A 15,407-nucleotide genomic window follows, 5' to 3' on the forward strand; every position below is an offset into this window, starting at 1 on the left:
TGTGCTGGTAAAAACATTTCATTGTAGTAGTTTCTCAACCAGTGGTCTGGGGACCACCAGTAGTCCTTGAGGGGGTTCCAGGTGGTCCCCAGCTAAATGATGGAGAGTTGGCAACCAAATGAACCCTTATACAGTAGATCTTTAACTCTTGAGAGTGTAAAATGAAACCAAATGAACCCTTGCGGGTCCATTTGGTTTCATTTTACACTCTCAAGAGTTAAATTATTGTTAAACATCTGCATCACTTAATTTACAAGAAGTCAACACAATTAGAGAATGTAGAAGAATTATCATTTTGATCAAGGTGGGCCTGTAATCTCTCCTGTAGGACCACATCAATACAGCATGGAATTGTGGACAAAATCATATCCAACGACAACAAAATAGTGTTGGGTCCGAGAGGCTAAATGTCATCAAATGGTGGTCTGTGGCTCAAAAGATGAATAAATAATGGACCTTGAAATGAAAAAGGTTGAAAACCACTGTAAAAAAACCACTGTATTATGAATAGTACTGACAATAGTACTGTAATAATGTCTTGATCGCCTCTTGTCTTGATAGTTTAAACATGACGTCATGGGCCGCTATGCTTGATAACAAGCTTGATAAGCCCAAAGCTTATTGATACCCAATACTCAATACATTAGTTATCGAGTTTGTAGTGGGCCCTTGTTTCGAGCTCCATCCCTAGTCACTAGGGTTAAGTTAATCCCACACATTTTTACCAATTTATTTCCAAAACGTTTCCAAAACTTTTTCCAGGACTATATAACAATAATTCAGCTCAATAACAGGTCGCTTACTCCTAGAGAGAGGGCGAGATCATTTAGCGACCTACAACCGGGTCGCAACGCGGTCAGTTGTTTTCAGCGACCGGGTCGCAAAAGCTACCAACCGGGCCGGTAAATCACCGACCGTGCCGCTAAATCGAGCGACCGGGTCGCTAAATCCACAGACCGGGACCCTAAAACATCCGACCGGGTAGGTAAATCCAGCGACCGGGGCCGCTTTTCCACCGACAGGGCTACTAACCCTAACCCTAACCCTAAACTTAACCTCAGTAACCTTACCTCAGTAACTAACCTGCCGACGCAACCTCCCGACCGGGTCGCTAAATCACCGACCGGGTCGCTAAATCTACCGACCTAAAACTGCAGGCAGGTCGGTAGATTTAGCGACCCGGTCGCTCGATTTAGCGACCCGGTCGCTGAAAGCTACCGACCACGTTGCGACCCGGTTGTAGGTCGCTAAATGATCTCGCTCTTACACGCAATGCCCAAAGACAGGTAATGTTTGCCAGTCGTTCTCAACCTTTTCAGGCCGTGACCCCCGAAATAATCATGTTTTAACTGGGGACCCGGCACTCTGACGAGCACTAAGAGTTGAGGAATTTTGTATAACACAGTTCTATTGTGAAAATAGCAGATCTACATGCTCGTTGCGAGGCGTTGTGAGCATGTAGATCTGCTATTTTCACAATTTCTGCCTCTAATGTTTGACAATTTGGCCAATGTTTAATTTGTCATTTCAGAGGTATTAACAAAAGCAATAACCAAAGACAATGCATAGCTATTTCTTCCAGGACCTTCCAGGACCCTTGATCAATTCCAAAACTTTTCCAGTACTGGAAAAAATATTTTTTCTAATTTGAAAATATTTCCAGGAATTTCATGACCGTGGGAACCCTGGTTAATGCTACAGTCCTCTCACCAGTAGGTCGTGGACGTCGTTGACGTGTTTCCCACGGACGGGGATGCCGTTGATCTCCAGGATCTCGTCTCCCTCGCTGAGGAGGCCGCTGCGCTCAGCAACCCCACCTTTCACCACCCGACTCACCACCACGCTGTCCACGTCGTTACGTACCGTGGCACCCTGAGAGAGTCACACACACACAGGTTGACGTGTCAGTCATATAGTGGTGACAGTGGAGTGAAAAGCCTCAAGCCTGGAATTAAGTTTAGGACTTGTAATTGTACACATGCAGTGTTTCTCACTGTATTTAATATACAGTAGCAAGACACATTTAAAGACAATTTCAAATGACACTTGCTCAGGCTTGCCTAATGGACCATCTGAAGAAGTCATATAAAATCGTATGTATCGTCACCTTCTTAAATTAAGTAATTTTTAAAAGTTTTTCAGGAAAAATAAAAAACGGATACTTTATGACCATACATGATCCGTGTCCAGGTCAAACTGTGATGTCAGTACTATTATGTCAGAGTATGAGGTGATGTCAGCATGCAAACAGACGGTTACCATGGCGGCGAAACTGTGTTCAATTCTGTGTTTCTTTTGCTTTAAATCATTAAACACATGGCTGTCAGCTGTCAAACTATTAATTGGCACTTAAAGTTCATGAATAAACACTACATTGGGTTGGGTCGTGACAAGAATGGATCGACCATTCAGGGTTGTGCACCCCTGGTCTCACGCCAAAGACTGTCCAGTTTAATCTAATGCCTGTTCTAAAAGGGAAAGTTCCAGTCCTTCTTTGGGTGGTAATCAAATAATACTTTTGAAGCCTGATCCAGTGTGTGTGGTCTCTATTCTTTGGTTAATACTACATGGTGAAATCCACGGTAAACCATGGCATCTTGTGGCTTATTGCTTTCATTTATTCTTGGTTGTGTGTCATGTCACAAGCTCACAACATGTCGTGATGCCACTCCTTGTGCGCACGTGTGTGCCAAGTATGAGCCAGGCATAAGTGTGAGGCTGATGAGGCGCTCGTACCAGTGGAGTGTCCCGGGTCTTCTCCAGACGCACCAGTTTGACCGTCTCTCCCTGGTACTGGTTTACGTTCTCTGCATCCGTCTCTTTCTCCTGCACTGCTACATTGTCATGAGCCTGAATGAGGGCCTGACACATCACACACACATACACACACAGACACACACACAAACACACACACACACACACACACACACACACACAGTTAATGTACATGCAAAAAACACAGACAGTAATAATGGAGAAGGCAGAGGGAGAAATGAGATTTGTAGTCAAACCTGGATGGTTTGAGCGGTGCGATTACATACAAAGTCAATGCAAAGATCCCAAGGGGGAATTAAGTCACCCAGAAGGTACAGCAGTTAAAGGTTACAGGACAGTAAGAAAAAAAGAAAAGGACTGTTGTGTACAGCCGAGCGACAAAAACAAACAAGAAAGAAGAATCAACAATACAGGCGAATCAACCATACAGAGCAATTAAGTAAAACTAAAAAAATCGGGAGATAAGCGACTGTCAGGTCGCATACACACACTTTAGAAGGAAATGGTAGCCAGTCAGGAGGGAATATGGGAAATGGGACATATCCATTGTTGATGACATGACTTTAGAGATGTAGGTGTTTTAGGGATAAGGCTGGCGGTGCAACATGGCAACACGGGAGCGGCCCCTGCGCAACGCCAAATCCTCAAATAGTGCGCCCAACAACATGTCTCTCCTCCCTTTGCTTAGACGTGCACCTGTTACATCCACCCCTCCTCCCCCCATCTCCTTAACAAGAGCAGTCAGCAGAACCCGGCCGTCAGCCAGAAATAATGCAAAGATTACTCCCTCACTTCATTTAACGTGACAAGCATGGCATACCCCGCAATTAATAACCGTCGGGCCAAATTAGTCTCCCTATCCCGCAGCCAGGGAGCAGCCTCGGCTCAGCCTGGGCGTACACACAATCCATCTTAATCTCTGCTGTATTTAGGAGTCAGGTTCTGCCGCAATCAATCACTGAAACACCTTCTGCTTCCTGGTGCTGGCAGCACCCTCCCAAACCAAGAGAAGGGGGGGGGGGGGGGGGGGGGGGGGGGGATTGGATGAGAGGAGGGAGGTCAATTAAAAATGCCCATCACTCTCAAAACTCAGTACCTCTGTCCCCCCCACTAGTTTGTCCGTGAGGTCGTGTATGCTATGGGGGTTGGTCACTCACTACAACAAGACCAGGCTTGGAGCAGGAATCACAGGGCTAATCCGCTCCCTCACTTGCGCTCACATCGCCGGGCTAATTGGATCCAACCTGGCGGAGAGGTTAGGGGGCCAACCGGGGATTGGCAGGTTTCACATGGTCACATGGTGTGACACATAGGGATGGGACAATATGAACATTTCATATCACGATTATCGTGACAAAAGAAATCGCGATTTACGATGTTTTCGCGATAATCAAAATCCATTATCCTAGGGCGGAACATTTGCCCAAAAATAGCAGATCTGCAAGCTCACACCGCGTCACAATGCGACGCGTTGTGACCTTGTAGATCAGCTATTTTTTGGCAGACATTTGATAGAGTGAAAAAAATACTGTATCAAGTACGTATATTATAAGTACCTTTTACCAATTCTAGAGGGTTTAATTGGTACCGGATAAGCAGCTCGGCAAATAAAAGGTGAATTGATCCCAGTGCATGACTGAGGATGATATCACGATAAATGAAATCTCCACTACGATTATCGTGAGTGTTTTTTTTATCACGATAAATGATAATATTGCTTATCGTCCCATCCCTAATGGTGTGACACACCGGACCCTCTGGGTCGCTCACTGTCAGGACCCCACCATGTTAAAATCACTGGAGGGGGAATCACTGTCTGCCGGAGCCCTTTTCCTCACCTACTGGGCTCTCTGATGGAGGAAGACAGGGGTGGTGTCTTGATCCCCTGACATATGTTTTGACATGACAATGATTAAGCACTATGGTGCGGTGGTGCCATAATATAATTTCTGACAACACTAACCTAGGGATGGGACGATAAGCGATATCATCGTTTATCGTGATATAAAAACACTCACGATAATCGTATTGTGGAGATTTAATTCATCGTGAGATCGTCCTCCGTCATGCACTGGGATCAATTCACCTTTTATTTTCCGAGCTGCATATCCGGTACCACTTAAACCCTCTATAATTGGTAAAAGGTACTTATAATATACATACTTTTTTTCAAGCTTGTAGATCTGCTATTTTTTGGCAAATGTTCCACCCCAGGATAATGGATTTTGATTATCGCGATAATTGCGACCGTCAGGTCGCAGTTACTATGAAAAGCTCCACCTGTCTGTCTGTCTGTCTATCTGTCTGTCAGTCTGTCACGTCACACTTTTGCCCTAGTCATATCTCTGCCACCGTTGACCCTATCAATGCCCAACTTTGCACACACACTCCTTGGATGGCAAATCACAACCTCCACCCCTCATTTCTCACATGGCCCTCTTCTAGCGCCACCATCAGGCTGATTTTTGCTAAACACATTTTTGGACACTTTTCCTACTAATTTTGGCCTCAAATCACACAAAGCGGTACACAGTATCTCTAAAGTCATGTCATCAACTTGGATTTCTCCAGTTTCCCATATTCGCTCCTGATTGGCTACAATTGCCTTCTAAAGTTTGTGTATGCGACCTGAAGGTCGCTTATCTCCCGATTAGGGAGTCTTACTGGTATCATAAATCGCGATTTCTTTTGTCACAATAATCGACTTGTGATATGAAATTTTCATATCGTCCCACCCCTACACGGACCATGTGTCTCTCTAAACAAGTTCAAACTACGACCGACAGAGGCTTATTAGTAAGGGGATTTTATAAGATATTTGACCAATCTGCGAAGTAAATCGTTACCAAGAAATTTCTTCAGCAATGTGTTTCTAAAGGTGTGTAATAATATGTACTAAAAGGTTGAAATTCAACTCCCGGGGGAATCCTCATAAAAAAACTGATTTGTGTTTGTGTCCCATTAATTTACTATACAGGAAAAAATATATAAAAAATAAATCTGCTTTAAGTAGCATGTGAGGGGTCAAACTAGGAGTTTTTCATGATGCTGAATCCATTGCAAGCATTTGTTTTGCACAAAAAACATTCCTTGGGCTAAAATCGGACCCACAAAACGATGGTTTAGTGATGAATCATCACTTTTCACCGTTTTGTGGGGGCCATTTGTCACCCATGGAATGTTTTTCGTGCAAAACAAATGCTTGCAATGGATTCAGCATCATGAAAAACTCCTAGTTTGACCCCTCACATGTTACTTAAAGCAGATTTTTTATTTTAATTTTTTCCTGTATATCAAAGTTAATGGGACACAAACACAAATCATTTTTTTTATGAGGTTTCCCCCGGGAGTTGAATTTCAACCTTTTAGTACATATTATTACACACCTTTAGAAACACATTGGTGAAGAAATTTCTTGGTAACGATTTACTTCGCAGATTTTCTTATCTTCCCCTTACTATATAATGTCATCTGAAGACACTGCACAGTAATGCCAGGTGAGATTCCACAGTTAAAATAAAATAAAACACTCAAATATGATGACAGTAGCACAGTTGTGGAATTTTACATAAAACAAACCTTTCATCACCCAAGATTCATATTAACGGTTCAAATTGGAAACATGTGTGTCATTTAAATTTGTATTCAAACATTTACCATAATCCATAGCATGACAAGCTTAGTACCTTCCCAAACATTTGCATCTCTAAATCTCCAATCTGTTTCCTCAATGACAGAGTTTGTGGCAACTAGAAAGGACCCACATAGAATCCAGTTATGTCAGCTGTAGCGGTGCCAACAGTAGCCTTGGCCAGGCCAGAGTAAGTCTAGAGGTCAATGCTAATCTATAATGATGAGGGAACTCCATGACCCAGTGCATGCCAGCTGTCCAAACAAATAGATACTTTTGTTTTGTTATGTTTTGGCACACTTCTCTTTTGTGTTAATATTCTAGAATGATCCTATTTGCTATTATTTACCACAACTGGATATAATAAAGGGATCACAATTTACCCTTGGGTTCATCAGTCTATTTTAATGTTCAATGCCAAAAAACACAATTAAATAATTATCGGATAAGTAAAGTTTTGTGACCATGACAGTCCTAATAGTGCATGGGTCTTCAACAGGTGGTCTGGGACCCCTAGGGGGTCCTCAGAGTTACTACAGGGGGTCCTCCAAATCTTTGAGTGATAGAAACTTTTTGTTCTCCTTTTTTATAATAACCACTTGAACCCTAGCGTCCATAACTTTAGCCAAAAATAGCCGATCTACAAGGCGTTGTGAGCTTGTAGATCGGCTATTTTCAGCAAAGAGCTTTGGTGTAGAGGGGAAAAAAAGCAGACTAAGTACAGTGAAAGGTCAAGTTTATTAAGTATTGACAGTTCAAGTGGTTAAATATCTGAAAACACAAATTGACATAAATCCAAAATACACTGATGATTGTGCTGTCAAACGATTAAACTGTGGGGGTCCCTGCTTCATCGCTCTCTCAACTAAGGGGTCCTTGGCCTGAAAAGGTTGAAGACCCCTGTAATAGTGGATGTGAATGAGACAGCTGACCTGGAGATGTGGCTTGGTGAGAAGGGCTTTGAGCTCCAAGCCATCCTTCTGTTGGCTGGTCTGGAGAATTCTCTGCACCTGGGAGGACAGACAGACACACATCCTTTACTACCAATCGACGAAGGCCACTTCGTTTATCTGAACGCCCTACTAGTACCACACCGGCTGTGTACAAGTGTCCACACTACGCAGAAATAAACTACCCGCAAAAGGTTAGGAAACTTAACTTTGGTCCCTTATACCCTTTAACTCATTTCCTGCTATCCCTGTCGAAACCGGAGATTTCCCGCTGTACCGCCCTGCCATGCCCGAAGAACCCGGAAATTTAATTAGCTTTAATCATTATGAAACAATTAAAAGTATGATCGCTGTATATAGCCGATTCGGACTCTTTAGACCCGCCTCCTAACTGTATCAGGCTGTATTTCCGGTTTTGACCGGATCTAGGTTTCCGTATCCGGTCTAATTTGGAGCGGTTATGATTCTTTTACCCGCCTGGCATATGATCTGCGCACATATCGTCTGCTATGTGCGCGAACGTGTCCTCGCAGGAACATAGCACACAGCTCAGCGTTTTACATGAGTTTTTCTGTAAACAGTGGCAGATACAGCGGATACACAGGTATTTCTTTTTCCAATGGGATTGTTTTTTTCGAAAGCTGTGGTCCGGTCTGCAACGCTCGTACATGTTACATGCACAGATCGTGCGCGATGCGGGTAAGGTAAGGACAATTTGGCAGTTGCTGAGTTCAGGCTATGTTTAAAATGGCAGAGAAAAAGTTAATAAAACCAATTGGTATTGTGTTTTATCATTAGTCACCTTTACAATGAGGTACAGCACCGGTCATTCGTGGAATGAGCAACACAGCCAAACGTGTGGGTAGTGCCCCCAAAAAAATTCCAAAAAGGGTCCCTGGCATATCTTTTCAAATGGTGGTCCGCAGGCTAATATGTGTCAATGGCTCAATGTGGGGATTCTTGACATGAAAATGCTTGAGAACCACTGCTCTAAACAGTGTTCAGGTTGATGCTTTGAGGAAGAAATCAGACAGTTTAAAGGGAGGTCAAAAATCGAATCAATGCCCACAAAGTAAAGTTCATAATTCATATGGATTTGCACCAGCATGAAGAAGGTGCATTGAAAAAGAGAGATACATTTCCGAACAATTTTCTCATTTTCTGGGGTTGTCCTTCTGTGGTTCCGTTTTGGAGAAATGTCCACAGTGTCCTGGAACCAGTTTTTGGACCTGAAATACAATTTGATTTATCTAGCAGATTTTAGAAGAACTTCAATGTACAAAGCAGGATCAATATTTACCAGGCAGTAGCATCCAAAAAGGCTTTAACTAAAAAGTGGCTTATAAATGTTAGACCAACTATGAGAGGATTAATTTAATTGCGACCGAACTTTATTTGGCTTTACTCATTAACTGTTTGTCGTACACACTTGTGGGTGGTGTAAATTAACTTCATTAAGAGTCGTTCACCTTAATTGGTTTAACTTTGCCCCGCCCCCTCCTCTGATTGGCCGAAACTTTATTTGGCTTTACTCATCAACCGTTTGTCGTACACACTTGTGGGTGGAACCAATGCCACTTACAGGCCTCTTTGTGTATACTGTGACCTGACGGTCGCTTATCTCCCGATTAGGGAGTCTTACTGGTATATTATTAAATTACATTATGGAGAATTACATTTAGCTTTAGAGGTCAAGGTGAAATCTTCATGGACAACCGGTTTAAATGAATTCAAATATCACATTCATAACTGTTCCTGTATGATCTCTCTGTGACTCTGTGTGTCGCCTGAATACAATCTGCATACGAGTTAAATTAATACCTGCAGAGTGTGTGTGTGTGTGTGTGTGTGTGTGTGTGTAGAGGTGTGCAACTTCTCACATCAAGTTCCTTTTCAAGAATCCTAATCTTTGTGTATATTTTCTTTTTATTGTGTACAGACACCCACTTGGCCCCTGGACTAGAAAGTATCCTACAGTACGTCCAGTAGGGCATTCACGAATAGTGATTTTTAGTATTCAAATTATTCTAACTCAAAGTATTCGAATAGTCAAATATTCGACAGGACTGGCCAAACTGTCAAATATTAAGTAAGCAAGAGGCAAAGATTGTGAAAATAGCCGATCTACATGCTCACAACGCCTCGCAATTATCTGCGGAACCGAGTCACATTAAATGTAATACCTACAATTCCAAGTGCTTGTCAGGGTGGGGATCCCCAGTTCAAATATGTTTATTTTGGGGGTCACGGCCTAAAAAGGTTTGAGAACCCCTGGTATAGAGCATTAACAAATTCATCCACCAGGGGCACTGACAACTCATTCTTATGACTTCCTATAGCCAAGCTTTATAAACTATATATTTGTTAAAGATAAAACAATAAAAAAATTTAAAAAAGCGAATATTCGACTTTGGTGAACAACGTCGAATGTGACTCTGATATTCGAATATTTGGAAAATGCCCTAACGTCCAGTCACCTTTACAACAAACTCATGTTTGAACTGAAGTCTATTACAACTGTCGCTAAACGCAATACACTGCAAGGACGTCCTCTCCCAATTGTGCGGTTTGCTTAGGAGCATTCGTTTTCCTTCACATCTAGTGCAGTGCTCAGAAGGCTGTGCTTCACCGTAACTATGGTTTCACAAGATGCTAAAAATGGGAAGCCACGAGCAGTTCCAGGAAGGGGTTAGGCTGGAAAGGGGTGGGACGTGGGAGAGGTGGAGATTAGCAGCAAACCCCCCCAACAGCTCTCCCACTGGCCAGAGCAGACATATTATAACCATCCTGTCTAGCTCAAACACAGCCTGCAAGGATAAATAGGCTAAAGTAGCAAACCGGATACGCTCAAGATTTAGATTCTCATCACTCGCAGAAACCTAGACACTCAAATGTGTAGTTGTATACGCGAGCACACACGCGCACACGCACACACACACACACACACACACACACTTTGGCTATTCTCTACTAAGTCACAGTGGAAACGCTAAGTATTTACTCTAGCGTAAAGGGTTATTAATTAAGCACCGGCTGATGCATTTGGAAAGAAATAACAGAATTAAAGTCTTAGGCATAATGTGCTCACAGTTGAATGCTGTGTTTTAAACAACTTCTGGGAGTTTTGTGAGCACAGACATAACACAGGATGTCTGCTCTTGACTTGCAGCAGGCACCAGCCTTGAACAAAACCCTATATCATGTTTCTCTCAAACCCTCCACCATTATATTTACATTATCCTTGTTATGAGCATGATTAGTTGTGTCTCTTTTAGTCTTTGCCACAGGGACTCTTTTTTTAATAATGGGCCTAATTTATTCACCCTCGCTCTCTCCTTCCGCTCGTCTGGCATATGCAGCTTAGCTCATCCACCCTAATCAAAGCTCTGGCTAACGAGCTGACGCACTGCCCCCACTCCTACTGCTTTCCGCTAGCGTCACCACCGTGCCTACCGGCCCACACTGCTTTAAACCCTCCACGGTTGCTTTTTCTGTCCGCTGCACACATCCCCGCCCGTCGGCCCTCCTCCCTGCAGCGTGCCACCGCGGCCTGCCAGCACCGCCGGGGCTGCTGGGAGATTAGCCGGCCCTGTGGGCCAATCGCGGTGTCCCATGGCACAGTCAGCCACTTAGTACACACACATAGCGGCTCAAGATATTATGCCTTGTTAAGCGCTTCGGAAGCCGTGCCCGGTGGGTGAGAGTATGTACATACGTACTGACTTGACGGAGGAAGGCACCATGTTTTGTGTGTGTAGGGGAAAATATCATCTTGTCAAGGCCCTGCATCTTACAGCCGCCCTGCCTGTACTCAGTACTGTCATCGCTAAAGAATAGCAATTGTGTAGCAGCGGCTGCTTGCTGTCCCTTGAATGAACTCCGTGCAGCGCTCAAAACAAGCCTTTTCATCACCGCCAGGCTGACTCTTAACACATCTCACCATCAGCAGCAGAAATCACAGCGCGCCGCTTCTTGGACTACAACGAAAAAGCCTGTATCACACACTCTTTTTTTTCCCCCCCGTGAACACATCTCAAAAAGTTGACAGTAATCCTAACAAAGGGCTTATTGTGGTGGAGCGGTCTGTCAGAGACGTGCAGTCAGTCGAGAGAACAACGTCTCGCTGCAGCTCAACAAGGGGGAGACTGTGACAGGCTGGGGTATTTGAACACCACATAAACTCTGGGAGCCACGGAGAGGCGGACACGATTCAATTACAGCCGGTTTGATTCGGTAGAGAACGACTAGCTTGTGTTTTTTTCCTCTCAAAGGGGACTCAGGTGTGGCAGATGAACACAGGGCTCTGGCGTGATGCACACTGGGATGGTTTCTGTCACTCTCTGAGCTCCAGTCCCACACGATAAGCGCCGTCAGCTGGTAATCAGAGGGTGGCCGCTGGCAGGGCGTGTCATCAACGTGTCATAGGCCCGGGGCGACAGGACATCAAATCAATATTGGACGATTGTTTCAAACGTTTGCCATGATTACGATTGAAGAGCGATTGTTTCAATATTTCAAAAGAAAATAAATCTAGTGAAAATAACAGATCTACAAGTTCAGATTGTGAGCTTGTAGATCTTCGCCACAGTATTTTTGTGTGCCACCATTGTAAAACAAAGTCTAATACATGTTTTTAAGTGGTTAAAGGACAAAACATTACAACAAGGGTTCATATTTTAGATTGTAATTAGAGAAAAGAAAAGATGAGTGTTAAAATGTTTTAATTTACTACTTTCTATTGTTTTAGCGATTTTAGTATTTTGATTTCAGTGGGTGGGGGCATGCGTACAAGTGGCAAAATATGTATATTCTTTGTTACTATTTACACCAGCCCCCTAACCCTAACCCTGCCCATGAAAGATTGCGGTGCATCTCGGGAATGGGCTTATTGTGTCTAAAAAGACATATTTAGCCACTTGCATGCATGCATGCAAATCAAAATCGTTAAAATCACTAAAACGATAGAAGTAAATGAAATTTTAACACACATCTTTTCTTTTCTCTAATGACTATCTCAAATATGAACCCTTGTTGTAAAAAAACAAAGTTGTCCTTTAATGTGAATAATAATGGCAACAGACTGTTACATCCACGTTGCAAAAATTAACACTATAGGAGATAAAAATTAACACTATAGGAGATATTTTCTGCCTGCAGCAATAAGACTATATAACTCCTCATTTGGTTGGCTTGAGCATGCTGATTAGGATGTGAGATACAAGCTATCAGACTCTTTTAAGTCATGTCTGGGTCTGTGATCTAATTATTTATTAATATTTTAGGTTTTACTTGCTTAGATGCCAATTTTAGATGTTTTTTATTATGTGTTTTTATTGATGTCTTTATGAGCTGCTGTAACACTTGAATTTCCCCTCGGGGACCTACAGTACCTACCTACCTATACCTAATAGTTTTTCTTTGATATGTTCATGTGAATACATTGATATGCAAGTCATTGTCTCCACCAGCCGAAGGCTGAGGGAGAGTATGTTTTCCCCTCCGTCCGTCCGTGTGTCCGTCCGTCCGTGCGTCCGTGCGTGCGTGTGTCCTCGCAGTTTGTGTGCAGCTAATCTCAGTCACCGTTGGCCCGATCGCTGCCAAAGTGAGCACACACATTCCCTGGATGCCAATCTAGAACCTCTGCCCCACATTTTTCAAATCAGCCTCATGGTGGCGCTATAACAGGCCGATTTGTGTGGCCTGGTGGAGACCTGTGCTCGGAAGAGCACTGCTTCTAGTTTAAAATAGATTCGTAAAAAAAACTGCTTCTTGATTATTTGATATGAGCAACATTAAGTATAACTAACAGTAACTCAGAGTTATGGAGGTCCTTGAAATGGAAAAGGCTTTGAAAACCACGTACTGTTCTAGACCAACAAACTGCATGACACCAACAGGATGCCTACCTCCTGGCACAGGCCCTGTGCCTGGGCAGTGAGGGGCGAGCCAGGCCCGGCGGCGCGGCTCATCTGCTGGGCCACGGCGGCGTGGACGGCATAGGCGCTCTGGAAGTCCTCCCTGGCGAGCAGCTGCAGCACCAGCTCAGCATCCTGCTGGCTCTGGGCGTCCAGCAGACAACGCTGCACACTCTGCAAGGCCTGCAGCAGGTCTTCCAGCTCTGGGAGACGCACAGAGGAATGTCCAGGTTACAGAGACCATACAAAGACAATGACCACTTGAACACCAACCAGTGTTGTTTTTGACAGCAAATTTTGATTTAGTTTCAGTCATAGTCTTTTGAATAAAATGTCTTTTAGTTTTAGTCATAATTTAGTCAGCCAAACACTTTTAGTTTTAGTCTAATTTTAGTCGACTAAATATCATAAGATTTTAGTCGACTAAATCCACTGTTGATTTAGTCAACTGTAGAATTGTATTTTGGCAGGCCTTGATGACATCATAATGACTGATTTTACACTTGGTTGCATGCTGAAAATAGCAGATCTACAAGCTCACCTGAGAGCAACCAAACATAAAATGACTCTCTTCTCCACTAGTCCCTCCCTAACGTTTTAGTCTAGTTTTTATTTTGTTGACGAAATTGTCAATATATTTAGTCTTAGTTTTAGTCATCACAGCTTAGTTTTTATTTTGTTTTTATTTCGTTTTCGTCAGTGAAAAAAACACTGTTGACAAACATTTTTTGTCATAGTTATATTATAGTCGACGAAATCAACACTGACACCAACCCCTCTATTCTGGTTGGCAACATTCGTCATCCTATTCTACAATCCTTTAAGAGCCGCATCCCACTTCCAAGCCCATTCACGCCCTTTCACATCCACCTCAACTCATAGGTAGATCAGATGTAGATCAGATGTATGTCGCTAGAACTCACGGAATACCGCCCACAACCCTATGCCGTCCGCTCATTCGCTAAGCACGAGAGAGAGGAGGCAACAGGGGAAGTGGAGCTGAGCGGAGCAGTGTATCGAATTACAACAGAGGGAGGTGTGCTTGTGTGAGAGAGGGAGAGAGAGAGAGAGAGAGAGAGAGAGAGAGAGAGAGAGAGAGAGAGAGCGACTAGCAAGACACAGAAAAAACAAAAAGCATCGTGGTACAGACGGAAAGTTACTGAGTCCCACAACAAGAGCATCAACACCTAGAGAGAGAGAGAGAGAAAAAAAAAACACAGCGAGAGGGAGGGGGGAGGAGAGAGAGAGAGAGAGAGAGAGAGAGAGAGAGAGAGAGAGAGAGAGAGAGAGAGAGAGTTCTGACACAACATCAAATTATATTTGATTTGGACAAGGCAATTCTCTTGAATGCTGCCGGTATGGCATGGAAAGAGGGGCATTTGCGTTTCTTTCACCACAGTAAAAACTGCATTCATGGTCTGGAGAAAACACTTTTTACAGACGGGTAAAAGGGCAGGGGCTCAAGCCCCCTTTGATGTCTATGTGTGCACGTGCTGGCTAACCTCCAATACTTGACATTAACCTTCACTTATAGTACTTATAATACTTTGATATCACATGATATTTCGTAGCTTGCAGGAGCCAAGATGTCTCCGCTAGGCCAGATGGTAATTGTTTTGGTACAGCCTGTCTTGTTATGGTTAAGCCTGTCCTTGTAGCAGCAGCTAGATCCCTGTGGTCGTTGGCAGGACTAGCATACCACCGAGTGTTATTGTACTTAATGATGATATCATGATTATTAAAGCATATCTATCACCACCTTGAATATCGTCTCTGACTCCTCTTGCCTCATCAATTACTGATTGAGCGAGAATGCCACGACAGCCACTTTAACTTATTGTTACTGTACGTCCTTGACGCGGCAAAACATTTTCTAATCTCGATGAGAATACAAAGCTGAGTAAAAACACGAACGAAACAGGCTAGAACTAGAACCTAACAAGTGACAGCATAATAGACTAAAGTCGGTGGTAGGTCGCTTACAGTATTTATCCACGCCAACTCAATTAGTCACTATTGGAGTTGGTGGGAGGTCATTTAGTTTTCCATGCTGATCTCATAAACTCAATTAGTCACTGTTAAGAGTTGGTGGGAAGCTGTTTAGTTCTCCGTGCTGATCTCATATCATCTCAATTA

The 15,407-nt window shown here is 43.4% G+C and overlaps 1 protein-coding gene across 1 annotated transcript in view; it reads right to left on the reverse strand.

Moving 5' to 3' along the window:
• Positions 1-15,407, reverse strand: part of pals1b (protein associated with LIN7 1, MAGUK p55 family member b) — a 42,269-nt gene that overhangs the window by 12,554 nt on the left and 14,308 nt on the right. Inside the window, exons 4-7 of the mRNA XM_080744576.1 lie at positions 13,263-13,474; positions 7,339-7,416; positions 2,737-2,862; positions 1,711-1,872 (exon numbers count right to left, since the gene is read on the reverse strand). Coding sequence (XP_080600702.1) covers positions 1,711-1,872; positions 2,737-2,862; positions 7,339-7,416; positions 13,263-13,474 — 578 coding nt within the window. The remainder of the gene's footprint in view (positions 1-1,710; positions 1,873-2,736; positions 2,863-7,338; positions 7,417-13,262; positions 13,475-15,407) is intronic.

Source organism: Nannobrachium achirus (assembly GCF_963921795.1).
Source record: "Nannobrachium achirus genome assembly, chromosome: 16".
NCBI lineage: Eukaryota > Metazoa > Chordata > Actinopteri > Myctophiformes > Myctophidae > Nannobrachium > Nannobrachium achirus.